General features: G+C 42.1%; 1 protein-coding gene across 2 annotated transcripts in view; it reads left to right on the top strand.

Moving 5' to 3' along the window:
* The window catches only part of rbfox3a (RNA binding fox-1 homolog 3a), a 185292-nt gene extending 158173 nt beyond the window's left edge, over window positions 1–27119 (top strand). The window contains exons 11-12 of one of the 2 annotated variants that reach the window (XM_037755033.1): window positions 1414–1492; window positions 26021–27119. In XM_037755033.1, the coding sequence (XP_037610961.1) occupies window positions 1414–1492; window positions 26021–26023 (82 nt within the window). In that variant the 3' untranslated portion in view covers window positions 26024–27119. Of the gene's footprint in view, window positions 1–1413; window positions 1493–5713; window positions 6294–26020 lie in introns of those variants that run through there. The other variant, XM_037755032.1, reaches the window with a different exon arrangement.
* The last annotated feature ends 202 nt before the right edge of the window (window positions 27120–27321 follow it).

Here is a 27321-nt window from a genome sequence, read left to right on the forward strand (position 1 = left end):
ACAGTTGTTAATCATTTGTCTGCTTAATACAAGCCCAACTGTATACAACGGGTCAGTAGTAGAACTACATCAGTAACCCTTAGACTCAAGCCCTTGAACATAATGGGCTGTAGCATTTTAGAACGAATATAAACAGTGGCAGAATGTGCAATTTAATCTTCAGTGTACCAAGAAATAATAACAATCAGCAATCACCTGTAAGAGACTCCTGTTGGAGTCCTCAATCTGCAACAGGCTTCAATTATACCCTTGATGGCCTTCTTGAGTTATTTTCGAGAGGCTTTGGTAAAAAATTGAATTTTAAACATAAATCTGCTAGAGCTACAGGTAGGTGCGTCTTATCCGCTCATCGCTCAACAGCGCCCCCCCACCCGCCCGCACTGCACATATTCCTTTATAAAAATATGTTTGACACGCAGCACATGGGGTATGGATGGGCTATTCCAGCATAAGAATACTGAGTGTTCCTAGGGCTCCACATTGGCAAAATATAACAATGCTACCTTGTGTAGTCTGCTGTTTGCTGCTGTGTGTACCTGAAGGGTACTTAAAAGGAACAAGAACCACACACAATTCAAAGATAGTGGGAGAAACAGGAGGAGCCCACAGCTCAAATCTGCCACCAGGGTCCTCTAGCAAGTTGATCCACCCTTCTATCCGTGTTGTATCCAAATGGAGCCAAAGAGACTGGGCCATGGGTGAACACCATGCTCATCTTCAGGTTCATACTTGTATTTTGGGTTTCTACTAGAACATGTTTACATTCTTTAATGTTCAAACAAACACGTTATTGTTCTCATCCTGTCTGTCTGAATATACCTGTACTCACCCTCTGTCTGAAACGCTCCATTTCAGTGCCTGTCTCCAAAAAAAAGCCCAGTCTCTGATTGGCTTACAAGATCAATATGGTGCACCTTTGCAAAGGTAGTTCTCAAGCCGTGGGCGGTATATTCTAATGAGGCTGCATTTGACATAGGAAGGGGAACCACATCTGACTGGCTTGTTGAATCACATGTTTTCTGATCTAGACAGCCACAATAAACTGACTGGGTCATCTTATTTCACAGTTTGTGGGCTGTTAGACACTCCAGATACCCAAATGTACGTGCACAAGCACTGAAGAAGTGAGTTTTTCATCATTTGTCCCCTTTACATTAATTGTTGTCAAGGCACATTCGCATTTGAGTTTCTAACTCATGTCCTTATCTGAGTTAGGAGTTATCTAAATCCTAGTCACACGTTCTGACAGAACTCTGGAGGGATGCTGTCCTGCTTGATAAATGCAGGCCCTGATGTTTGCAGTATATCCATAGGTCATGTTTACCTACATTTGTCTGTCAAACATCTTGGAGAAGCTAATGTAGGACTTGAAGTTTTCTTCTTCTAAAGTTTGCCCTCTTTTCTCCTCTATAGTTATGGCAGAGTCTATGCAACAGCAGACCCATATCACCATACGATTGGTCCTGCAGCCACATACAGTGTGGGCACTATGGTGAGTCTGTTCCCTGTTTCTTAGCCTCTGACTCTGAATATTGTGCCAGACTGTATGTGCTCTAATGATGAACTGGGGCTGGTGCAGCATCCTCACACTGTTGTCTTTGATAACACACGATATGACACAGCACCTGGACACATGTTTAACTTTACAGGAGACCCATTTTACACTGAGCTATTCATATGAACTGAACTACTAACACTAAATGAATAACTCAAATGAAATATTGTAATTGGCTGGCATGCTTTATTATTAATCTAGGAAGATCTCCTATTTTTACTCTTTGACTTGTTCCTGTGAGTTGTGTTTCCCTCTGAGAGACCCATTTTAATGTTTAATGTGAATCTTTGCCACTTCAGTAAATGAAAAAGGGACATTGCCTTATTCTCAAACTCCCCACTCAATTTCATTGGCTGAAAGCTACTTGCTTGAAATCCAATCGAGACTGAAAATTCCTCCCCACAGAAATCAGTCTCCTCAAATTTTGCAAGAGGGAGAGTCGAATGGTTAATGTTTGTTTTTAGCTAGCTTTGCAGCTAACATCAAAGATGAAAAAATCTTTCCACAGAAAGAAATAGAGCACCCCAGAAGATGGGGGAGAAACTGAAAGTACAATTTGTTTTCTTTCGTGGGTGTGGATAGGGACTTCCTCCAAAGATTAATGACCATCTAGTAAATGCTTGGACGTGCCGTGGGAGATTAAAGTCGGAGAGAAAGACGGACCACAAAAGAAGCAAAAGTAGGAGAAAGAGAGGGAGAGTTTAAGTCTTTGGTAGCAAACCGGCTGCAGCCGGAGCCGCTGCTCGGTGCAGCATCTTGGATAGATGAGATGAGGGTTGATGCCTAGTGCTGACGTGCTTGTGATGATGGAAATCTAAAGCCCTACCACCTCCCCCATGTGTCGCCCAAACACCCCCCTTCCTCCCCTAGTGCAGCTGCTAGCTAAAAGCCTTCATTAATTACGACATTTTTTCCTCTTCATTTACTTAATTAAAACGGTGGCCTCTGTTTTCCTCCTTATTAGTCTACACTTTCTTCTCTTTTGTCTTCAAATTACTCCTCCCTTTTTCCCCATCCTGCCATATCAGAACCCCGCACTACTGATCCTAATTCTCAATAAAGTGAATTGAGAAAAAGCATGCCTCACATTCTGCCCCAAACAAAATCTAATAAGACCAAACTCGTCAGAGGTAATAATGATGCGACTGATAATGGTAGAATTATGGGTTGGTTATTGCACCCACAATTTGTAGATGAGAATTATTTGAAGTCCTAATGAATCCACTCATCTTGCCTCTTGTGGTTTTTATCTCAAGTTCTATTTTCTACTTAAAGACAAAAAAAAAGTTCAGTTTTGATTAGTGCTCCTTTCAGGTGCTGTGAGTTTAGGCCGAATAGTTTTGCTGTTTCCAGGATGCCACATTCTGGACTAGGGCCGACTCTTGTGGAAAACTGTCAGACATGTGGAGGCGGGCTTTGCGGGCAAGACCGGGGTATGGCTGTGATGCTACAGGTACCAGGTTTTAAAAGGGGACTTGGTGTTAACTGTATCCTACAGATTCCATCCATATTGGACAATTCTGCACCTCACAATTTACGTCCAATGCTAACATTCATTGTTACTGCAGGAAGTAGTGGGTGCTATACTGTATGTAGGGAGATGTAAAGTGAGGCTGTGGAGGTTGGCTAGTGGATATGGTGTGGCATGTCAGACCACAATCTGATGTCCCATCACAGACCTGCAATTATAACGCTAGCTTTCTGATGATCTTTCCCTAACCTTAACCTTAAAGGGACTATTTGTAACTTTGTACGCGCATAAATGTAGCGGATCGTCACACATGCGCGCTCACATATGCGCGTTCGCGTGTGGCCGGTGCCTCTCCAACTCTGCCTGCCTGCCTTCGCTCAGAGAGCACGCGTTCTCAGCTCGCTCCACCTCTAGACGTGAACGCGCGCTCACTCCTCACTGCAGAAGAGTTAGTTTAGCTCTGAGAATATCTAGTGAATGCACAGTGGACGTTTGTGCAGAAAAAAAAATGCTGCAGCTCCTCCAGACCAACAGAGCTTTCCCGTGTCTTGTGAAGTGATGGAGCTCCTTAGCTAGTAACGTTACCCTCTCGTTACCGACCGGGTGCCGGTGTCTCCTCTGCTCTCCGGCTGCGGGAGGAGAGAGCAGGGAGACACGCTGCAGAGCGCCGCTGCTTCAGCCTGCACTTAGGCAGGAAAAGCCAACACTAGGATCAGATCTAAATCATGTTCATGGAGAGACCTTCGTCTGGTCAGCTAACATTACTGCCAAGAAGCTGAAATATAGAGTGATATTGTGGTTTTAGCTGACGTGTGTCGTCTCACTGTTTTGAGTGATGCTCGTTCAGGTATATTGAGAGCGAGCAAGCGCGAGCCCGACGCTGACTTTCGTTGATTTCACGGCCACAGGTGTCGCTGTTAAGAAGCATTTCTGAAAGTTACAAATAGTCCCTTTAACTTAACTTAAAGCCTTTCAGTTACCTAATCAGAACAATACCTTAATGGTTTATTTAGTTTGTTTAGTTTATTTGCCATAACCACAGACTTTACACATCTGTCTACAGGAGTTGGGTTAGTACTCCTGCATATGTTAAAACAGTTCTATAAAGTCTTTTGTGGCTTCAGAGGGAGCTGATAAATGTCCTCAAGTGATGTCATTTGTAGAAGCGCCGTTTAGGGATGAAGACTCCAAGTTGGAAAATGAAAAAAAATCTTTTGATGAGGGGTTTTAAAGCCTACCAGACCTCTGCAGCCTAATGCTCATCTCTGCTCTAGGCTTCATCAGCTGCTACTAGAATATCACATCTGACTAGAGATGCACCGATACCACTTTTTTCAGACCGAGTACAAGTACAAGTACTTACATTTGGGTACTCGCCGATACCGAGTACCGATACGAGTACTTCTCTGTGCCTAAAGACCCTCGTTAACAGTCAGCTGGAGGGTGTGCCGTTTTGCAAGTACGAGTACATGAGCACAGTATCGGACCTGATACCCGATACTGGTATCGGTGCATCCCTACACCTGACCCATCTCTGCAGTCAAGTTGCATTGTGGGTAATGTCGGTGCCAGGTTTTGACAAGATAGAAGAATATCCAGGATAAAAAAGACAATATTTCTGGTTCTGCTGCATCAATCTTCATCCTGTTTTAACCGTCCATCACTGACTAACAATGTTATACGAGTACAATACTAAATCAAGGGGGTACTCTTTTAATCATATTAGTCGTAAATATTCTGGAAAGTGGGATTATTTTACCAGTGACATTTGGCGTGAAAAAATGTCATCATTGAACTTAATCTGAGGTTTGAAGAATTGTCCAATATTGACATTGTTGTCTGAACAGAGCCTCAGTACCTGGAACATGGACAGTGATACAGGTCACTCCGTCTCTACTCAGCTACACAGGAGGAAACAGATTTAGGAAACCATCTTGTTTTTGTCTGGAAAGAAACGATAGAATTACTTTGCTTGTAATATTATGCGGCTGATCTAGTGTATATTCAGTAAAAGACAAGCCAGGATGGTTCAAAAAGCAGTTGTGTATTTTTATCATTTGGTTGTGGATTCACTGGAGAATTTGATACATGACATACTGTATGTGTGGCGTGTTTAATGCCAAATAGCAGTTTTATGGTAGTTTCATCCAAACGTTATTATAGTGGCTAAAAGCTGAAACCATAGCACCACTAATGTCACTCAAAAAACACTGACTTTTTTTTCAGTGTTTTTTCCACAAGAGGCTGAGTCTAATGTCTGTAATGTGTCTCTCGCTGCTAGTTTGTAGAATCATTGTTCCATTTCAGAGATCTTAAAGCGTAAAGAGATGTGTGTTTTGAATATTTTTGCTTCAGGTGTCTCTCAGTGATTCAGGCTCTGACTCATGGTCTTGTATGGTAGGCTAAATAGATTTCTTCACTGCTTGGTTTAATACTAACAAGTACCATAGAACTAAAATCCACACTCAAGTACATGCAACAATCACAGACACACACACACATCACATTCTTTCACTTCACAAATTTCCTAATTACTTTGCGCACAAAATCTCCTCAATTAAAACAAGAGACAAGTGGAAAAAGGGAGGAAGGTTTCTTTGGAGGAAAGAGAGAAGTTAATTTCAATATTGATTTCAATAGTTCTACATTGAATACTGATTGGAGCTTTTTCATCTTTGATGTTGCAGGCTAGCCTTTACAGAGGAGGGTGCAGTCGCTTCACTCCCTACTAGAACAGAGAGACACGCCCCCCCTTCCTTTCCCCGCAAAACAGACAAAAAAAACCAGCAACAAAAGAAAATGACTAAATAACCATCTTCACCCTCTTCACGGAAAACTAAAAACAAAATGCTTCCAGGTGTCAAATGTGACCCTGAAACACAAGAATCCCTCTCAAGTTGCTTCCCCATTTACAGAGTGTACACATTGTCATTTGTTGATGTAATGTACTTATTTTGGAAAAAAACTTTTATTACTCTGTGTTGATTAAATGTATTTGTATTGACATGTCTGTACTGGGAAAAGGCAACAATAGTCAACGTAGACAAAGAGTTGAAATAGGAACTCTTTTCCTCTTGAAGTCGTTCGTCCGCAACTCAGCTCCTTGGGTGGGGGCTTTTGTGCTAGTTTTAATTCCAATTAATTTCCTTACCTTTATTGTTTCAATTAGTCATTTCCCCCCATATACATTCAAAGCATTAATATTCAGCAATTCCAGTTTGAGCAACAAATTTCAGATTGGATTTATTAAGTAAATGCTAGAGCCATTCCACCCCCTCAGAGAACTGGCTCCATGAGCCAATAAGTGGAGCTGAGTTTCAGGCTGACTTAATGGGACTCTGAGCTGTTCAGCCCAGAGGAGGTGAAACTGCAACTGCAATTGCTAGCAGGAAGTGATGCATTATGAAACCCAGAAGGTGAGAGGAAGAGCGTGATGTATTACTGAATGGGAATGCAGGAGGAAGTGATGTATAGCAGAGTGTGAAGCCAGAGCAGGCGGCGCTGTGTTAGAGCCCATTGATCGCTGGCATAGTGCCAGAGGCAGGAGGTATCCCATTACCGCTGAATGGCTTTTAAAGGAGAAAACTACATTATTTCTCACTGTTTCATGACTCGTCATGTCCTGCACATACTAAGCAATAATCCCACATTTGCTCTATATTTGCATAGGGTGAAACACTGACTAATGTGTTTGACTCCTTAATGAACAGATGGGGGTGGTATGAACCTTTTGAACCTCTTGTTTTAATACTTACAAACTCATCTTAATACCATGTTCATGTTAAAGCTGCATTCATAGCATTTTTGCCACTAGGGGGCCTGAAAACATTGAAATATAGTAAAGGAGGCCGCCACCACATTCCAAAAGGGTTGATGAGAGCAGCTAAGACTCAAGCGTATAGTAAATGGTCCTTACAAGCAAAATGAGAGCTAAAGAAGGCACAAAGCTCCATGGAGCAGCGTTGGGTGATAGATCTCATGATTCAACACCATGACTGTCCCTTGTCCAAACACACAGTCATTTGATTCATTTTCACTGGGCAGACAGTGAGATGGTTCATCTTCTGTTGAGATGATGGAGCTGGATGGGATTGCTCCCCACCAAACAGACTGATTATCTCAGGAGAGGTTTTATTCGGGCTGCCCCCTATACATCAACGAATCATCAGTTTAGGAGCCCCCGAGTTGAATATCATGGTACATATTTTCTAGCATTGCAACTAGGGATACACCGATACCACTTTTTTCAGACCGATTACAAGTACAAGTACTTGTACCGAGTTCCGATACCAGTACTTCTCTGTGCCAAAAGACCCTCGTTAACAGCCAGCTGGAGGGTGTGAGCGACATAAGGCAGGCTGGGGAGTCCCACATACGAGGCGGCGCGCCGCCACCGGCTCTAGGTTGGCTTGGAAAGGCTCGGGGCGAAGGTGGCTCGCGGCCGCAGCCGTACAGCGCTCCCCGCCCGGACCTCGCCGCACTGTGACGGGGCTCCCTGCTCCCGGGGCGGACTGTCCTCAGTGCGCCCCAACCACGTTGTGCCACAGCCCACGTAAAAGTCACTGGAGGTCTGTGGCGATGTCGGCAACCCACCCGACCCGTCTTGAAACACGGACCAAGGAGTCTAACGCACGTGCGTGTCAGAGGGTGCAAGAAAAACCCGGTCTCGCCCGCACCGTCGGGGAGGTGGAGCGTGAGGACCCAAAAGATGGTGACGAGAGGTTAACGTCACGCTGCTGTAAAGTGGTATCGATGCCGTTGTATCGGACCCGATACCCGATACTGTGTCTGATTCAGATACAATAAGTTTTTACCAAATGTAAGCAAAACTTTATTTAAATAGCACATTTCATTCCAAGTGGAAGCACAATGTGCTCCACAACGCGTGAGCAACCACGGATTATTGATAGTGTAAAGACAAAACATTAGACATAAGTAACCACAATTTAAAACATAGACATAAATGATACACAAGAATTAAAACGATTAAGAAGTAGTAATAAAAATGTAAATAATTAAGATCAGCAACCAACCAGTAAGAATTAATACGGCATGTTAATTAAAACCAAAAGAATGGAAATAAATAAATTCATAGTTAGAACAAACAGATGATTTATAAGACATGTGGGTTAAAACCAATAAAAGAAGTAAGAATCAAATCAAATAATAATTAAAGCCTGCAACCAGACTACTGAAAGGCGCAGCTAAAAAAGGAATTTTTCCAGTTTGATTTTAAAGGATGAGAGCTTTGGGGCACAACTAACATGACCAGGATGTTCCAGCGGCTTGGAGCATAAAAGCTAAAGGCAGTTTCATCAGTTCTCGTGGAGACCCGGGGAATAACCAGACGGCCTGCTCCAGATGACCTGACCAACACTGTTTAACAGACGGGCTTCACTAGATACAACTTTGAGGTTTTGGTGCTTCCGTGTAGTTTGTGTTGGAGTCTGAGTCTGAACAGCGTAGCCACAAGCGAGCGCGCATGGGACACCGACCCGGATTGATTTATATGTGTAAGAAGTTACAAACAGTCCCTTTAAATGATAAAATCTGGTTTTAAAACTGCTGTTAGTATGGCTCTGGAAAGTGACGTCGGCGTCCAGGATGACACCAAGGTATCTGTGACCTACAGAGACAGTCGTTGCAGTTCAGTAGAGATTTCTTGTCTGTAGGCCTTTACCCCGATAACCAGGATTTCTGTCTTGCCACTGTTAAAATGTAAAAAATGACCAGTTGTGTGTCAATAGGGCTCAGATCAACAGGGTACAGGGGAATATATATTTGCGTATCATCAGCATAGTTATGGTAACACACACATTGTGTCAGACACTAAAATCATGTCCTTTGAGTTCAGATAAAAATGTACCATTACTGTAAATTGTCTGCTGGCGTATGTTGACCAGCTCATCGAATATGTCTGAAAACTAAAGCTGACATGTTTACTAAAAGACTTAAACAGAAAAATGAAGCCACAATTGCCAAAAAAAAGCAGATATTGGCCGCTCAGTGTCTTTCACCTTTAATGTGAGGAAATCTCCTTCCTTTAAGCAGCTGTTTCCCGTCTGCTTCTTCATTGTTGACTGTCCAATAAAGGCAGAAATTTAGGATAAGGTAGAAAATACTGTCTACCAGCAACCTCAATCCAACCCTTTTACATAAGTTATCAGTTATTTGATCTACTGCAGGAGTTTCGGTATAGATTGGCTGAAATGGAAACAGGTGTAGATCCAGGTTGGAAACCCTAGTGTAGCTTAGTATCGATTCGTCCCTGTCTCCAGGCATGTGTCTTCTCTCTGAGGAAACAGGTTGCAGACAGACAACAATTTGTGATGTTCACCCACAAAACGGCCTCAGACCATCTTATTGAATGTCAAGTAAAACAAGGAAATATAGGATCCTCAATGCAAACACCAGGTCTCTCACTTGCTTCAGTTTGATTAGTTTTCAGTGGGATGAGTTGTCACCCAGAGCTCTGATTCAACACCAAGAAAAAGAGAGGAGCAGTGAAGCCAGCAGGTAGACGCACAGACTCAGATCAGTCGTTGTAGTTTAAACTCTCTTGTACCAGCTGCAGTCTGGAATAGTTTATCAGTGTGTTTTCCTCTCATTCTCTGCTGGGAGATCCACTCTCAAGGTCTTAATAAAGTTTGTTCAAAACAGGGAGTAGGCCCGTTTCACAAATGATTGTCAGAAACAAATTGTAGATGAATTTGCGAGTCTAGTCTAGTTAAAGTAACACATGGGTAACGTTGTGAAGCGGTTGCGGTTAACGTAACACGTGGTTAACGTTTTGAAACGGTTGCTATTAAAGTAACACGTGGTTAACGTTGTGAAACGGTTGCGGTTAACGTAACACGTGGTTAACGTTGTGAAACGGTTGCTATTAAAGTAAAACGTGGTTAACGTTGTGAAACGGTTGCGGTTAACGTAACACTTGATTAACGTTGTGAAACGGTTGCTATTAAAGTAACACGTGGTTAACGTTGTGAAGCGTTTGCGGTTAACGTAACACGTGGTTAACGTTGTGAAACGATTGCAGTTAACGTAGCATGCGGTTAACATTGTGAGACGTGGCAGTTAAAGTAACACGTGGTTAACGTTGTGAAGCGGTTTCGGTTAACGTCAAACATGGTTAACGTTGTGAAATGGTTGCAGCTCAAGTAACACGTGGTTAATGTTGTGAAACGGTTGCGGTTAACGTAACACGTGGTTAATGTTGTGAAACGGTTGCAGTTAAATTAACATGTTGTTAACGTTGTGAAATGGTTGCGGTTAACGTAACACGTGATCAACGTTGTGAAGCGGTTGCGGTTAACGTAACAAGTGGTTAACGTTGTGAGACGTGGCAGTTAAAGTAACACGTGGTTAACGTTGTGAAACAGAGGCGGTTAAAGTAACATGTGGTTAACGTTGTGAAACGGTCGCAGTTAACGTCAAACATGGTTAACGCTGTGAAACGGTTTCGGTTAACGTAACACATGGTTAATGTTGTGAAACAGTTGCGGTTACCGTAACACGTGGTTAACGTCGTGAAACGGTTGCAGTTAAAGTAACACGCGGTTAATGTTGTCAGACGGTGGCGGTTCAAGTAACACGTGGTTAACGTTGTAAAACGGTGGCAGTTAAAGTAACGCATGGTTAACGTTGTAAAACGGTGGCGGTTAAAGTAACACGTGGTTAACGTTGTGAAACGGTGGTGGTTAAAGTAACACGTGGTTAACGTTGTGAGACGGTGGCGGTTGAAGTAACACTTGGTTAACGTTGTGAAATGGTGGCGGTTACAGTAACACATGGTTAACGTTGTGAAACGGTGGCGGTTAAAAAAACATGTGCAGCACTAGTGGCCACAGACTCCACAGTGTATCTTTGATAGCATTAAATGTACACCATCTAAACCTTTACTTTATCACGTATTTAGCATTATTTAGCTAGCTGTGGGTGTAAGTGTGAGTTATTGTTGTAGTTCTAACATGATTTCCTTTAGTCAACAAAATCTCCCTCCAGCTTACTGTTATTATAACTATTAATGAATAGTTATTAACGATAGTTATTAACGATTGATCTACTTTAGCAATTTACAGTGTTGTTACAGCAAACATACATGTTTTTAATATGTTACTGTTATGAAGTGAATGTTTAACTTCAGGCTGATATCAGCTAGATATAGCAAATGAATGGTCTGGCCTCAACGTGCACACACTCACATGCTTGGGAGACATATGCTAAAAGCAACTCAGACAACACATCCAAGCATTCAGTTACCCACTAATCTCACTCACACACACTCACACACACACACACACACTCCCACCAGTAAATAGCATCTGTGCCTGTTGTGTCTGATGGGATCGTAAAGAGGGGAGTCAGTAGCGCAGGAATAAAGGGGAGTGTGAAGAGAAGCAGCAACCGAGGCAATTTACCCCTCAGATTAGAGATAAGAGAGTTCAGTCAATAAGCACTGATCTCATTTGAAGATATACCAGACTGACTAGACTCCCTGACACACACACACACACACACACACACACACACACACACACTAGTTAGTCTATTGCTATCGCGGCTGTGTGCCTTTTCTCTCGTTCTCTTGCTGTTTTCGACCAGGATAAGGCCATTGTTACAGTAAATATGGATTGGACAAATCTCCCACTCCCCGTCTCACCACAAATCTTCTTTTTTTCTTTACACAGACAAAATCTGACCTTAATCAAACATGGCGGCAGCCTCCTATAGGAAGAGTGGGGGGTATTGAGGGGGATATATTGACAGAAATTAAATATGATATTAATAAGTATGTTTTCTTCAGTGTATAATCACCTGAGAATAAGAGTCATTGTGTTTTCGTTAGCTTAGAATGAGCCGTTTATATCTACACCGCCATGTTTCTACAGTAGCCCAGAATGGACAAACCAAACTCTGTTAACTTTTCCTGCTCGGGCCGGAGTCGATAACGTTACTCCCTTCGGAGTTAACCCCCATCACTCCACTCGGCTGCCAGGAAACGAGACACAGGAAACCTCTGTTGGTCTGGAGGAGCTGCAGCATTTATTTCTGCACAAACTGAAACTTCCACCGAACATTCAATGACATTCTCAGAGCTGAACTAAAGCCTCTGACACACAAGGAACGTCAGGAGGTGGGGGCTGCGTGATTCACGCATCGGGAGTTCACACCAGCTGCATTTCAGCTGTGTGTCTGCTGCTGCAGCTGCTGCTGTCAGCTCTTTCTTTATACATAGAGTTTGCCTTTTAATGGCCATTTCATTTCATTATAGATATAATTTATATTTATTTTAGACCGAGAAAGGTTAAGAAACATGTGGTAATTTGTTAGTACGTAGTTTTAATTGTGGATTATTATCCACAATTAAAACTACGTACTAAATTCATTCATGGAACTCTCCAAGTCACTGCATGTTCTACAACACTGTCCGGCACATATTTCAGAATAAAAGCCTTGTGTTAACAAATAAAGGAATTCTGTCTACAGAAAAACGCTTGAGGGCTTTTATTTTGAATTGAAACAGGAAGTGTTGATTTAAACCCCATACTTTATCAATTCATGGAGCTCTCTAAGTCGCTGCATATTCCACAGCACTGACTGCTCATATTTCAGAATAAAAGCCTTGTGTTAACAAATGAAGGAATTCTGTTCACAGTCTTTACTTTTTTTTCATCTCCATAACATATTCTACAGATAGACATTGAAATTGTAGTAATGTAGCTGGTATGATGTTAATATACAGTCAATAGATCACCTTCACTGTCTGTTGCTGCTGGGAGATGCGCGCGGCACGCATCCAAAATAGGCGAGACCTCTATTCTCTAGAAGAGACGCAGCTGAGATGCAGGCAGTGTGGTTGCTCTAACCTGTTAACATTGACGCCAAAATAAAAAAACAACAAATAACGCAGCCGCCACGCGCTCCTGACGTTTCTGGTGTGTCCGGGCTGTAACTCTGTCTTCTGCTCCGCTGCTCACATTCGCCGCCGTTCTCTCTCTCTTCACCACTCACTTCCCACGTACACACACACTCTACACACTGGCTCTGCCGTTCTCCAACGCTAGAGAGGGCCATTCACGTTTTAACGTTGACTTCTATAGTTCTGCTACATGCCTGGAACACGTTAGAGGCTTCAATCTGCAACCTCACAGCTAGATACCACCAGATCCTACACACTGGACCTTTAAGCCCCTGTACTCTGTACAACTTTGCACTTATAGTTTCCCCTCATTGTTCAGTCAGGCTGCTGTGCATTAGAGTCCATACTACATGGTATTTTCATGTTTACCACAATCTTTCCGTGTGCAGACACATTACCGTACTTTTTATTATTTTTCGAATTATCAACACATCCCATTATATTAGAAGACCAAAACCAACAGCGAATGAATCCTACTAACATGCCTGATATCTCTTCTTCCTCTGTGCCATAGAGCTCCATAGTTGTCCACAAACTATTAAAAACACATCAAAGAGACACACTGGCTGACATGTTCCTTCATTCCCATGAACACACACACACTGTGCTTTATTTTGACTCAGTCCTACTGCCTCAAATACTCACTAGAGTGTAGATTATCAAATGTGGATTAATCCGCTGCTGAGGTTAGTCCCCGCACTAATGCACTATTCCCTCCTGTTTGAGTAACATTTGTTAAAAACAACAATGAAGCTGAGCTATTTAAAAAAAAATAAACTATATATTTTTTAGTCACTTTTATGGATTTACATTTTCAGAAGCAACCGATAGCAGTGCCTCAGAAAGGTTATGGAAGTCATAAAGTATTTTGGTTTGGACTAAATTTATTTAGAAATATGCATTTTCTAAAGCAATACTTTGTAAAGAACATGATTAGGGACCTTAAGGTTTTGCTTTATTAGGCCTATCTGACCTTACAGTAACAGGTCTTCATTTGTGTACATTTTTAAAACCTTTATTATTTCCGTTTTGTGCTTTTTTTTTTGCATATTCCTATATTAATGTCGGGTAATAGGGATCCAACAGCTTTTGCCATGGGCCCAGGAAGCACGTTAATCTAGCCATGGGTTTGTTGACAGTTTAAACAAATATACAGTATAATGTCAATCTTGTCCTTTAAGGTCTGTGACAACATGATTAATTCAAATTATCTAAATGTTGGTGGCAAAACGGTTGCGGCAAAACTTAATACTTGACTGAGTTTGGCTCACTCTTCATTTTGCATTTAAAGCTTGTACACTCCTATACACAGAACGTAGAGTAGGATGTACGTTCAATGGTAATGGGACATCAACTGCTTTTCATAACCATTTATGTAAATAAAAATATATGTGTTTCATTTTATCCATCGCTCTTCCATGCATTTTACAATTTTAAAATGTATATTTGTTTTAAGGTTGTGAAAGTCATCTGACAGTATTTGTGTATCATAGAAAAAAGTGTAATAGTGTAGTTGCTTTTACCTATTATTTATATAGTCATATTAGCATTAGGTTCTTGTACTACAGAAGAAGAAAATATATATATCTCAAGAGAAAATATGTTCTTCATTTTATAAAGTTATATATCAATGGTTAGGGGTTAGACTACGGCAACATTTTATATGACAAGAAAAGGCTTTTACTCTGTATTTGTTTCCATCAAATGTGATTTCTTCCTCTGTGTCGGTTGTCACATTACTGTGTGAGATGTGTTTAGTTAGCCATAGTCCTACTCCTGTCTATAGCAACGTGTCCTAAATAACCTCTACATCCCCCCAGCTCTCGGGGGCTCTTCTGTTTGTTTGAGCATGTTTCAGTTGGAGAGCACAAGTTGAAAGGGCTGTCAGTCTGTTTCTTGGTTTATAACATCTCTAAAACACCAAGCCTGTGCTGAGGGATGAAGCTGCCAGCCCAAAAAACACTATTCAAGGTTGTCATTAATGTGAAACAAAGTGAAGTTCACTGGGGTGCAACAAGTGTCTCTTATCCTCCCAAAAAATATTGAAAAGCCTTCAAATTTACAAAATTACATATTTAAATTTGACCTCAAATCCCTTCCATATTTGACCCATCTCTCCATCCTTCTCTCCATAACTGGATAGGAAGCATAATGTAGCATCATTAGCTCCTGTTTCCATGTTCCACAGAGCAGGAGCCCAATGTCCCCTCTGTGTTAGTTTCACAGTTTTGTGAAATTTAAATGGATAGTTTGGGTTTATGTATAGTGGGATTGTGTGAGGTTCTTATCCATGGTAGGTGTATTACTTACAGTAGATGATGGTTGGCGTGCCCCCACTGCTAGAGAAGCAAACAGGAGCACCGACACCAGAGCAAAGCAACACAGTGCTGGAGACGGGCCGGCAGAAAAAACTATTTTAGCCAACTAAGAGAAAGGCTCACCTAAAAAAAATAATATCCATTTAAAGGGACTGTTTGTAAGTATCAGAAATTGCTTGTTAACAGCGACACCTGTGGCCATTAAGTCAACGAAGGTCAGCGTCCTGTTGCTCGCGCTTGTGCTCGCTCTACATAGACATGAACGAGCATCGCTCAACACAGTGAGGCGACACACGTCAGCTAAAACCACAATATCACTCTATATTTCAGCTGCTTGGCAGTAATGTTAGCTGACCAGACGAAGGTCTCTCCATGAATCGATGCTGATACTGTGTTTCCTGCTTCAGACTCCAGACCGCGGTCAGAAGGAACAGGGGAGACACCGGAGTTTTGGTCGGAGACGATAACGTTACTCGCTCCGGAGCCCCGTCTAATCACTCAGCAGCAGGAAACGACACGGGAAATGGGGGAGCTGCAGCAGTTATTTCTGCACAAACGTCCACTGTACATTCACTAGATATTATCAGAGCTAAACTAACTCTTCTTCAGTGTGTAGTGTGCATGCATGCACGTTAGAGTGGAGCGAAAGAGCGAGAACGAGCGCGGTCTGAGTGATGGTAAGCAGGCAGAGGAGCAGAGACCCCCGGCCCTGAAGACCAGAGCCACGGTCTCCCCTGTGTCTTCAGGCCAAGGTCGGGGGGCTGGAGCAGGAAGAGTTAACACTGTTTAACAGACGGGCTTCACTAGATAGAACTTTGCGGTTTTGCTTCCATGTAGTTTGTGTTGGAACAGCGTAGCCACACGCGAGCGCGCGTGGGAAACACTGACCCGAAATGACTTACAAGAGTGTAAGAAGTTACAAACAGTCCCTTTAAGTGTACTCTATATTTTGAATATTTTCCAACGGGGAACTGAACTGAAAGTGAAACATCATCTTTACTGTTTTTGTCATCTGAGCCTGCTGACTTTGAAGAGAGAATAGATAAGTTTCACTTTCAATTCAGTTCCCCATCGGAAAGGCGAAGGAAAAGGCTGTCTGACGGCAAGATAAAGAGGTGAAAATATTTAAAATATAGTGTACACTTAAACATGTATTGATTTTTTAAAGTGGCTAAAATGTGTTTTGCTGCGGCCGCGGTCCCCAGCAGTACATTTCTTTGCTCCCGTGCTGGTACCTCTGCTTGCTTCTCTAAACTGGGAGCATGCCGACCGTCATCTACTGTAAGTAATACACCTACTATGGATAAGTACCTCATACGACCCCACTGAGAAACACCCCAACTATCCCTTTAAGGCAGCTACTTACACAATCTTAGTTATTTAACAATTGACCTGCTGGAAGTCCCCGTCTGGTATGGCTTGGCTGCAGAGGCAGTTTAATTGGCTCTGTTAATGCGGTGTAAGATGGCACCATCGGTCTCCGTCCAAATACAAAATGGTTGACTCGATTTTTCTCTCTTCTTGTTGTTGTTTTTTTCTCTCAAAACTGACATACAAAGGGTGGACAATATAACCAAAAATTCACCTATGCAAGGTCTCAAAGTAAGTTTTCACTAGAACCTAAAGCAGCAGTATGTCCGCTGTCTAAAAACTGGAACATGCTTCTCCGGCTGCTCTTAGGTCAACCTGCATCGTTGCATGGCTGTTTCTTAGATACTTGTACGTACACCTTTATGGTTGTATTAACAAAAACTTTACATTTTATTTCATATTCATTTTCAACCCTCTTGGATCAACCAATCAGCTGGCTTAGTGCACAGGACTGCACCATTTGTAGCTCATATGTAGAATATGTGCACATTGGCTCCTCTGCCTACAGTCACTATTAGCATTCCTCGCTGCGGAGGTCCACAGAAGCACCATTTCAGTTTAAGGCAATCTGGCAATCACTATTTTAAGTGAGCAACATACAGTAAGGCAACTACCAGATATCCAAAGAGGACAGGTAGTAGCACTATATAGTAGACTGGTAGACGGTAAAGACGCACTGGAAGCAAGCAAATTCTACAACACCATCAATGCCACTTCTCGGTTGTGGTTGTGGGCGTGTCAGCACTCACCAGCAGCAAAGGGCTTGCTTGTTAGGAAACATTGGGTAAATAGGCACCCACCATCTACCAGTTGTTCAACAATTTACATGACTTTGTGCCAAGCCAACAGGTCTAGGACTTTGTCAGCACCTTCCAAAGCCATTAAAAAGCAGGTTTCCTAACCTCCCACCACTGTGCCTGTTTGCTCAGGTTCAGCCACAAAACTGTTAGCGTTAGGGTTAGAGAAGATCATGATCTAGGTTCAAATCAATGACTTTGTTAGAGTTTGGGAAACTTTGTAATGGTACTACCTGGTTAACAAATGGTCATGGTCATGTTTAAAAGAAACCAACTGTTGGTAAGAAACAGGAAATGAACTGCAGTCTCCTGTGTCTAAGTCTGAAACTTCACTGACCCATCCATCCAACCCGACCTCCTGCTGACAAAGTTTGGTTGAGCTTTAACAACGTCAAGCTACTTACTTTGTGACGGATAACAGTCATAATTAACCATTAGAGCTCGTTTGTCATGCGTCATTTTGATGCATTTGAAGGACTGATGCTGTCATTTTTAAAGGGATGACATCATACAAAAAAAGGGAATTTGCAATTATGATCTTTCCCCCAAGACTGGCTCCCCCACCACGGCATCACTTTTTCTTTCATTTTGCAAAACTATAAGTGCACTACTTCAAAGTGAATCATATTTGACTCATCACTAGTGTGTCATAGAAAATGAGCAGAGGCAAACTGCTTCTCCTTGTGCTGTACTGCCTTCAGTGCGTCTTCACTATAAATGTTCAGTCACAACTCCATTTAAAAACAGCAACTATCATACTACTTGTGTAGCACCGTCCAGCTTAATAAACCCCTACTAGTGCTAGAAAATTTCTTCCACAAAAGAGATGCAGCGTGGTCTACAGTCATCCTGAGAGAGCAGCTGATACAAATACATCCCTTATATGAGCAGTGACATTTATTTATTACTTTCTGGTCTAACTGGGACTTGAAACAGTTCTAAAGACAGAATATATATATATGTATATATATATAAAATGATGTTCCCATACAACTAAAGTGCATTATAATACTTGTTTCTTGTTTTAAATTTCATATCAAGTTAAATGTATTTTTGTCTTTGTTGATGTTGCAAATGGAGCTGCTGGGATGCAAGAAAAATGTCACACTTGATCTGACAATAAAGTGAAAAAAAATCATCATCATCCTCATCATCATTACGTTTAGAGGGAAACATTTTCTCCTTGTGATTGACGTTGTAAATCCAAACCAAACCTACTTGGTTAGGTTTAGGGAAACATGAAGACCAGTCTCCGGGTGAAAGTCCTGTGTTGGTTTGACCCATACATCCAGATCTGATCTTCTCCATATGTGCACTTCTGCGGACTGGGATTACAAAATGTATTTGTGATAAAAAAAAAAAACCTTATCTGTGAGAAAATATGTTTCCCTCGAAACGTAATTGACGAAGCAATTTCATTGTATGGGAAGGTCATTTTGAGGAGACAAGGCTGAAATCTATGTTGAGTGTTGATTGTGATCTATTCGGTGTAGCTCCAGTCACTTTGGGTTGTAAATGACTGTGACTCCAGTAGCAAGCCACAAAGACTTTCCTCTGTGGGATTGTGGGTGACAGAGCCCGAGTCCAAAGACTTATGAACAGAGTGGGCTTCTACTATCAAAGGAGCCACAGGGGAGCCAATTTAAAGGCCACATATTTTTCATACCACAGTAGGACTCATCACAGCAATGTTCTGAGCAGAAGCAGAGTGGAGGTGCAGATGTGAGAAGAACCGCATCAGCAATGCTCAGCAGTGCTTCTCATATCTGTTCACTGCAGACTCTTTTTCCCCTTTTGATAGCATTTAAAAAATTGTTCTCCTTTTCTTTCCAAGTTATGGGTTTACATGTCGAGTGATTTTTAGAGATATACATTTTATATACAAAAAAAATAACCAAACAAATGCTATGTAGTTTAAACACGTGCTGTGTGTGATTTTTTTTGTTTTTGTATTTTTTGTATATGATCTGCTAGTGTATCTAATTATTTGATAAGTGGTTAATTCTGAGTATTTGCTAAATCTTTGAAAACATTCTAGGATTTTCTCATTTCCTCTGGTCTAATGGTAACATCTGATGAATATGTACAGCTGCATATTTGTGCTGGGCATAAAAGAATGTTCCTGTTGGCCCGGTATCAGTGAATGCACCACTGATTTATTTTTGTTTCATTGTCTCTATTATACAAACAAATATATCATATTTAACTGTTTAAACTCAAATCTCAATATACTTTGTCTTTAAAGATACACCTGTCAGGTTCATGCTTGTTCTTTTCAAGGATCCTCACGTAACTCAAGGTGATCAGCCTCTGGCTTCTGAAACATGACGGATGAGCCTGCCTCATCTCTCTCCGCTAAAGCTTTTTCTCTCTGTCACTCTTTCTTTGAGGTTTTAGAGCAGATGAGGTAGTTTCAAATGTCACACACACGTATAGGCAGATGTAGGAAGCCTGTAGGGATCTATATGGAGTTGGAGGGGAAGGCTCAGTGGAGGTTGCTGGTGATGGGGTAGATGGTTGTGAGGGGAGGGTGGGGGCACAGGCTTCTTAACCCATCATCTTCAGTGGGAGGTATTTGTCCTAAATTATTATTATTATAAACTCGGAAAAAAATGTTTGGTGGATTTTTTCTCTGTTGTTACAATGCTAATGGTCATTGTGTTTTACATGGTTGGAAAGCCTGTTTATTTACCTTCACAATGATGTCCAACTTGTAAGGATCATGCATTTGTGGGATGAGCAGCACAGCTGATTATGTGGGGAGCGCCCAAGAAAAATTTGCCAAAATGCTCCATCAATGGTAAACAGTGTATTCTTCTGTTGGAATTGACTCTTGTTTTGAGTTGTTTGGTGGATTGGATGATTGAACTCTCTATCAGTAACAAGGAACAAACAAGACATATTGGCTATTTTACACTTTATTCATTTAATACACCGTCAGGAGCCTCAGTAGCGGTGGAAGATCCATACGCAGCCAGAACAGCCTGGCACCTCCTCCTCTTGCTGGTCACCAACCTGGTCACACGTTACTGTGGGATGGCGTTCTATTCCTCAACCACGATTCATTGCAGGTCAGCCAGCGTGGTGTGTTGGTCACTCTAACACGTACAGCACGCCCAAGCTGATCCCACAAGTGTTGAATTGGGTTGAGGTGTGGACTCTTGGCAGGCCGTTCCATTCTCTCTACTCCCACATTGTGGAGGTAGTCTGTGATAACCCTGGCTCTGTGGGGGCGAGCGTTGTCATCTTGGAGGATGAAGTTAGATCCCAGATTGTGGAGATATGGGATCGCCACTGGCTGCAGAATCTCATCCCGATATCTCCCTGCATTGAGATGGCCTTCAATGATGACAAGCCTTGTTTTGCCAGTGAGGGAGATGCCACCCCACACCATGACACTGCCCCCACCAAAAGCTGTCACTCCATCGGTGCAACAATCAGCATAGCAGGACAATACACTGTTTAGCATTGGCAGAGAATTTTGGCAAATTTGACTTGGGCGCTACCCACATAATCAGCTGTGCTGCTCATCCCACAAATGCATGATCCTTACAAGTTGGACATCATTATGAAGGTAAATAAACAGGCTTTCCAACGATGTAAAATACAATGCCAATTAGCATTGTAACAACAGAGATATAATTCACCAAACACAAATTTCCAAACTTTTTTTTCTGAGTTTATGTGTCACCTCAGAGCAGCTCTCCCATGCATCCTCTGAGTGTATACCTCAGCAGCCCCTATCTTCTCTACTCAGCCCCTGCTGCTCTGCTTCCTTTGCCCCCTCACCTTCCCTCCTTTTCCCTGTGAGGCTCCATTTCTGGGGGGGGGGGGGGGGGGAGGCTGTTAAACTGAGACGAGAGGACGCCGTTATCTGAGGCTGTGATCGGCGACTCGGCAGTGCAGCTGCATATGTTCTGTCTCTCTCTCTGTCTGTCTCTCTCCAGAGGGGCAGGACCGAGCAACTACAAAGTTATGCTAAAATTAAAGTCGGCCTCTGTTCTCGCCTCGGAAGATCCAACCTCCCCCCCTGACACACTCACTCATACATACCTCCTTCCTTCGCCTCAACAACTCATCTCCCAGAATTAAAGAGGTTGTGTCAAGACGAGAGCCTCCCAGGACACAGCCAGCCTCACTCTCTCCTTCACTCCTCTCCTCCTCTCTCGTCCCACTGTTGCTTGAGTCTGATGTACTTTGCTGCTCCCGTTCTCTCATTGCCGAGGAATCAGGATTGTCTTGTACAGAAAAAAACAATAGCGGTGCTCACTTGATCCTGCTAAGCCTCTAAGACAGTCAACAATAATAGTTGTAGCAAGGGTTTGACTAGACCCGCCGGTCCACCAGAGGATGGCGTGTCAGCGTCACGTTTTGCCTCACCAGAGGAGTGAATATTACATACGTGTAATGAAGGTGTATGAAGGTGCAGTACCAGCAGGGTGCAAGAAAACCACTTAGTTAGGTTTAGGTTGGGCTTCAAATATGTACTTAAACAACAACAAAGTACAATATGTACTGAAACAATGTGACATAATTATGGAAAACACGTCACTAACATAACTTAGGAAACAAAACACCGGTTTCCTGGTTAGAGTTTGTTGGAGTCTCTAAATCTAGAGAGAAAGTCACCGAGTCATCAGCACTGACAGTCCGTCCCTTAAGCCCTCTCTCCAAAGACACTCCCCCAACATTATCATTATGATCAACCAACATTGCTGCTGTTAGCACTCACAGCTGTCAAGCTAGCAGCTGGAGGAAGACTCCGGTGACGCACAATGAGTGCATCGGAGGCCGACGCACAGGGTACCCCTCTCAATATACGCTCGTTACATGCATAGTGTCCTTTCAAAATAAAACTTCCGTTTTCACAGAAAGTTTAGGCAACACAATCATTTAGGTAGGGTTAGGAAACTTTTGACATTAACTTCACTGACTAGTGACTCACCGGACTGACGATACTAACGACTCACCGGACTAAATGCTAAATGGACTTATATATCTCCTTTCTAGTCTTCCAACCACTCAAAGCTCTTTACACTACATGTCAGCATTCACCCATTCACACACACATTCACACACTGATGTCAGAGGCTGTCATGCAAGGAGCCAACTTGCCCATCAGGATCTTATCTAGAGACTCATTCACACACCGATGGCTCAGCCTTCAGGAGCAGTTTGGGGTTCAGTATCTTGCTCAAGGACACTTCGACATACGACTGGAGGAGCCAGGGATCGAACCACCGATCTTGGTGGACGACCTGCTCTACCTCTGAGCCACAGCCACTAGCGACTCACGGGACCTACGGGACTCACGGGACTGCCGATACCAATCAAATCACGTTACTGGCGACTCACGTGACTCACAGGATTGAGGATACATCAGAGCGGCAATACGTCATCCAGAGTAGGCTCTCATGACCACGCAAGCTATAGACCAGACCAGCATGGCTTTATGGCTCCAAGCTATAGACCAGACCAGCGTTGCTTTATGGCTCCAAGCTATAGACCAGACCAGCATGGCATTCATCTCCGAGGCTGCGCTCCCTTTTGGGGGAAAGAATCTCGCTGTCACAGGAGAGGAAATGATGAAAAGCTGTTGTGTAGCGGCTTTCACACTGACGCCAACGCTCAGGTCCAGGCAATATGGCAAAATAACTATTAGACATGTGTATAAAACAAACGTTTGAGAGATAACAAGAGATGAATTAATACTAACTTTTCAAAATTACAATCTAAACATACCTTAGATCACAGTGATATCTATGAGATCTTTGGTTTTCTATCCTCAAAAAGGGGCGTGGTCTTGTCTTTTTACAAAGTACCCGTATATACAGGTCTGATGTACCCCAACGAGTCACGGGACTGACGATACTAACGGTACTAACAAGTCACATGACTAAAGACTGACGTGACAAAATAAGTCAACGTTACTTTTAGTTTCACACGGGACACGAGCAGCGGTATATGTTTCTGATTCACCATCTGGTTAAAAAGAGTAGATCTGTATTAACTTTTAACTACAATAAGTGTCTTCATTCATTTTTTCTTTTGTATATTATTTTTACTGACAAATTTTAATGACAACACATACTGTACATCAAACAAAAATTAAAACCCATAACCCAACCTGAAAGTTCACGCACCTGCACTCGCACACTCATATACACACCCACACACATTTACACCCGGGGAGGAGTGATACAAATAACTAAGAGAGAATTATCTAAACCACATGTCAAGGACAAAACATACATATCATTACATACAGTATCATCCATGTGATAGTTAAAAGCAAGCCATCCATAGTGGGAGTATTCAACAACAGAACAGAGAAAAGGAAAAACAAAACAATCAATATATGAATAGAAATGCTGTCAAACTGAGTCCAAATATTGCAAAAAGGGGCCCCAAGATTCTTCCCATTTATGTTGACATTTAAAATTATTGGCTCGCAATTTCTCCATGTTAACTGAGACCAATTCATGCAACCAGTTTCTGAAGCACAATGGAGTTGGTGTCTTCCAGTCTTTGAGAATAAGTTTTTTTGCTAATACCATGCCCATCGTTAGAGCTGTTTGAATATGTAAAGGGAGAATTGAGGAGTCCTCTGAAGATCCAAAAAGAGCCAAGTCTCTGTCAGGAGAGAGAGTCCTTTGATAAACCCCAGAAAAAAAGAAATTTTTTGACCAAAAATTATAAATTAATGGACAGTCCCAAAATAAATGCAGCAATGTACCATCATTTGATTTACATTTATCACAAATTGGAGACACAGAGGGGTAAAATGTATGTAACATGACTTTAGAATAATGAAAACGGTGAATCGCTTTAAACTGAATTAATCTATGTCTGCTATTTATTGAACAACTATGAATAGGGGAGAGTGCAGTCTTCCATAGTTTATCAGGCAACACATCATTGATTTCCCTTTCCAAAGCCTTCTTAATACAGTTAACAGATTCAGAATCTTTAGAGAAATAATTCACAAATTTGGAGATAAGCTTCTTAATCTCTGGTGAAAGAGAAAGCAATTCTAGAAAAGTGTGTCTCTCGCAAGTGGATTCAAAATTTGGAATGTTTTCCCTCACGAAGTGCCTACCAAAAAATTGCAGTGTGGTAGATTATACTTTGAGCTTAATTGACCGAAAGATGCAAACTTGTTGTCTAAATAAAAGTCCATTATGCACTTCAGCCCTTTTACACACCATACAGCAAAGTGCAAAGTGTCTTCATTCATGAAATATTTTCCTCTCCATAATCTGTTCTTTCCCCTTTTAATCTGCATTAAAGATGATATAATAATAATAATAATAATAATAATAATAATATTAATAATAATATTAATAATAATAATAATAATAATAATAATAATAAGACAGGGAGAAGTCTGTTTTTCAGCAGTTTGTCTTTTCATGACAAAAACTCTTGTCATAATTTTCATTCGTATGTCATATGTGAGGCAGAAAATCCCTGTGCATCGGGTCGGACATATATTGATGTGAATTTTCACTTTCTTTAAAACTTGTTCTCTACTTAAAAAAAAAATGAAGGGGAAGCAGTACAAACTATCTCTGGCACTGGTCAAGCTGACTGACAGCTGATCCAGCTGTGCCCTTGTCATCAAAAAGTGACGTGGCTTCAGATGGCGGGTTCAGAGGACAGTATTTCTCATCTCTCCTCACGTGTCTTCAGTGGGACAGATATTCAAGGAAAACACGGACAAAGGAAGGTGGACTGAAAAAGTCAACATGTCTTGGGGCAACATTGATTTTTTTTTTTAACCATCTTGTCCAAACTTTAACCAAGAGTTCTGAGTTAAAGAAGCAGATCAATAATAATGTTAATCAATGAAGGATCGAAAGGAAAGGAAGGGGAAGGGTTGTATGGAAATCATTACAGTGAACATTTAGCAGATACGTTCAATATGAACGCTTTGAGACTTTGCATATCATGATTAAAAATGTTTTCCCATTATGTTGAAAAAAAAAAATAAAAATTTAGGCGGCTTTATGTTTCCTTCAAAATGTGTTTGCTGTTGGAAATGAGTTAGCTGTACACAAATGTATTGTCTAACTGGGGAGACATAGATAATATAAAATAAACAATATCCTTGTATACATATGGAATTTAGTTCAAATGTTCCAGGGTAAAAGCCTCTCGCAGACATCCAGTTAATTGTTGATCTGTATTACAATAATTTCACTGCATTAGGCGACATTATCACAGACAAGATGGTCCAAACTGACTGAACAAAATCTCATTCTTAAATCGACAAACTAAACTCCTGCAGCTGACTGTTGAAGGGCTGATCTAAGCTGTATACACTGCTGTCATCGATACTGTATGATATTGTTTTCCTCCAACATCAACGTTTCTTTATTGTTCAGTGATTGAATACTATTTGTTCAGTGAATACTAAATGTGATTGATAGTGATGGTGCAGCTGTCTGTGGTAACCCTTCCACTGCCTTTTAGTTGTCTTTAGGAGAGTAAACAGTATTATTTATATTGTGTTACACTGTATAGATCAAATTCACCTTCCACAATGTCTTATTTACACTGACTTGCTTGTTCTCTCTTTTTTAGTAAATAAAAGAAAGACTAGAGGGATGAGTACAGATGGACATCAGCTAAAAAAAGAGAAGAACAACACGGACCCAGAAGGACGCTAAAAAAAGATCAACTAAAACAAAAAGAGGCGATTTGTAAAGGAGCCCTTCTATCAAGAATGAAAGGGATGTGACAGGATGTCCGGGGGATGTTTGTGGGCCTGCTCTGAGAACAGGGCCGGAACCACTGAGCCCGTAGTCCTGGGGGAGGGCAGCCTGCTGGCTCTGACCCCTCCCTCAAAAACAAGCCTTGCTGAGTGGAAGAGACCAATTAGACAAGTCTCCATAAAACATTTTATTTTTGTAAACTTTTTTAAGTTTATGATTTCCAAAAGAGCAAACATAATGTACGTATATACATATTATATATTATATGTGTGTAATATAGTAAGTATGTGAAAAAAAAAAAAAAAAGAATAATAAGAAGAACTTGGGGGGGGGGGGGGAATGTTATGTGTCTTTGCAATTTAGAAGTTAGAAGAGGGAGGTGAGGTGATGCCAGCTTCCCCCGTCTTCTGCTTATCTCCCATAACCCTCCCCCCCTCCCACCACCTCCCTCTGTTAGACGGGGCAGAGGTGCGTGTGTGTTTGTGTATGTGTGCGTGCGTGCGTGCGTGCGTGCGTGCGTGCGTGCGTGCGTGCGTGCGTGCGTGCGTGCGTGCGTGCGTTGAGGGGTGGGAGGGCAGCTGGTCCAGCAGACATGTCACTATGTGGTTGCTGTGGGAATATGGAGCAGTCTTCAGATAATAAACTGCTTTTGGAGCCGGTCTTCCACTAACGGACTGCAGTAGTGTAGTTATAACTTTGGCTAGTTTTGTCAAGCAGTCTGGACTTTGTAGATTCCAAAAAATACGAATGATGAATAAGTATCCCTACGTTGGTCTGATGAGAAAGTACGGGACTGATGGGATTATCTGATGAGTGCACAAGCTCAGCTGAAATCCACAGTGCTGGCTGAAAGGCCAGCGGTCGGTCGGTCATGTCTGCTGGAGGCCCGGCTGCCCCTGACATCACTACCAAACATGTCATTGTGGTGTTGTGGTTTGAGGTGGCTGTGCTGTGTAGTAAACTGCTTTTGTACATCGTGTTGGGTAGGGTTGGGTTGGGTAGGGTAGGGCAGGGTAGGGCAGGGTGGCTGGTGCACAGGCAGTCTGAGGGAGGGTACAAATCAGAAACATGGGAGCTGTCTCTGAAGCGTTGTATAGGAAAGTCTCCCATCCATCGTTGAACACAGCCCTCGGCATCCACCGCCGAGGAAGGGGGGGGGGGGGTGGTCGG

The sequence above is a fragment of the Sebastes umbrosus genome, chromosome 20 (genome assembly GCF_015220745.1).
Source record: "Sebastes umbrosus isolate fSebUmb1 chromosome 20, fSebUmb1.pri, whole genome shotgun sequence".
Taxonomy (NCBI): Eukaryota; Metazoa; Chordata; class Actinopteri; order Perciformes; family Sebastidae; genus Sebastes; species Sebastes umbrosus.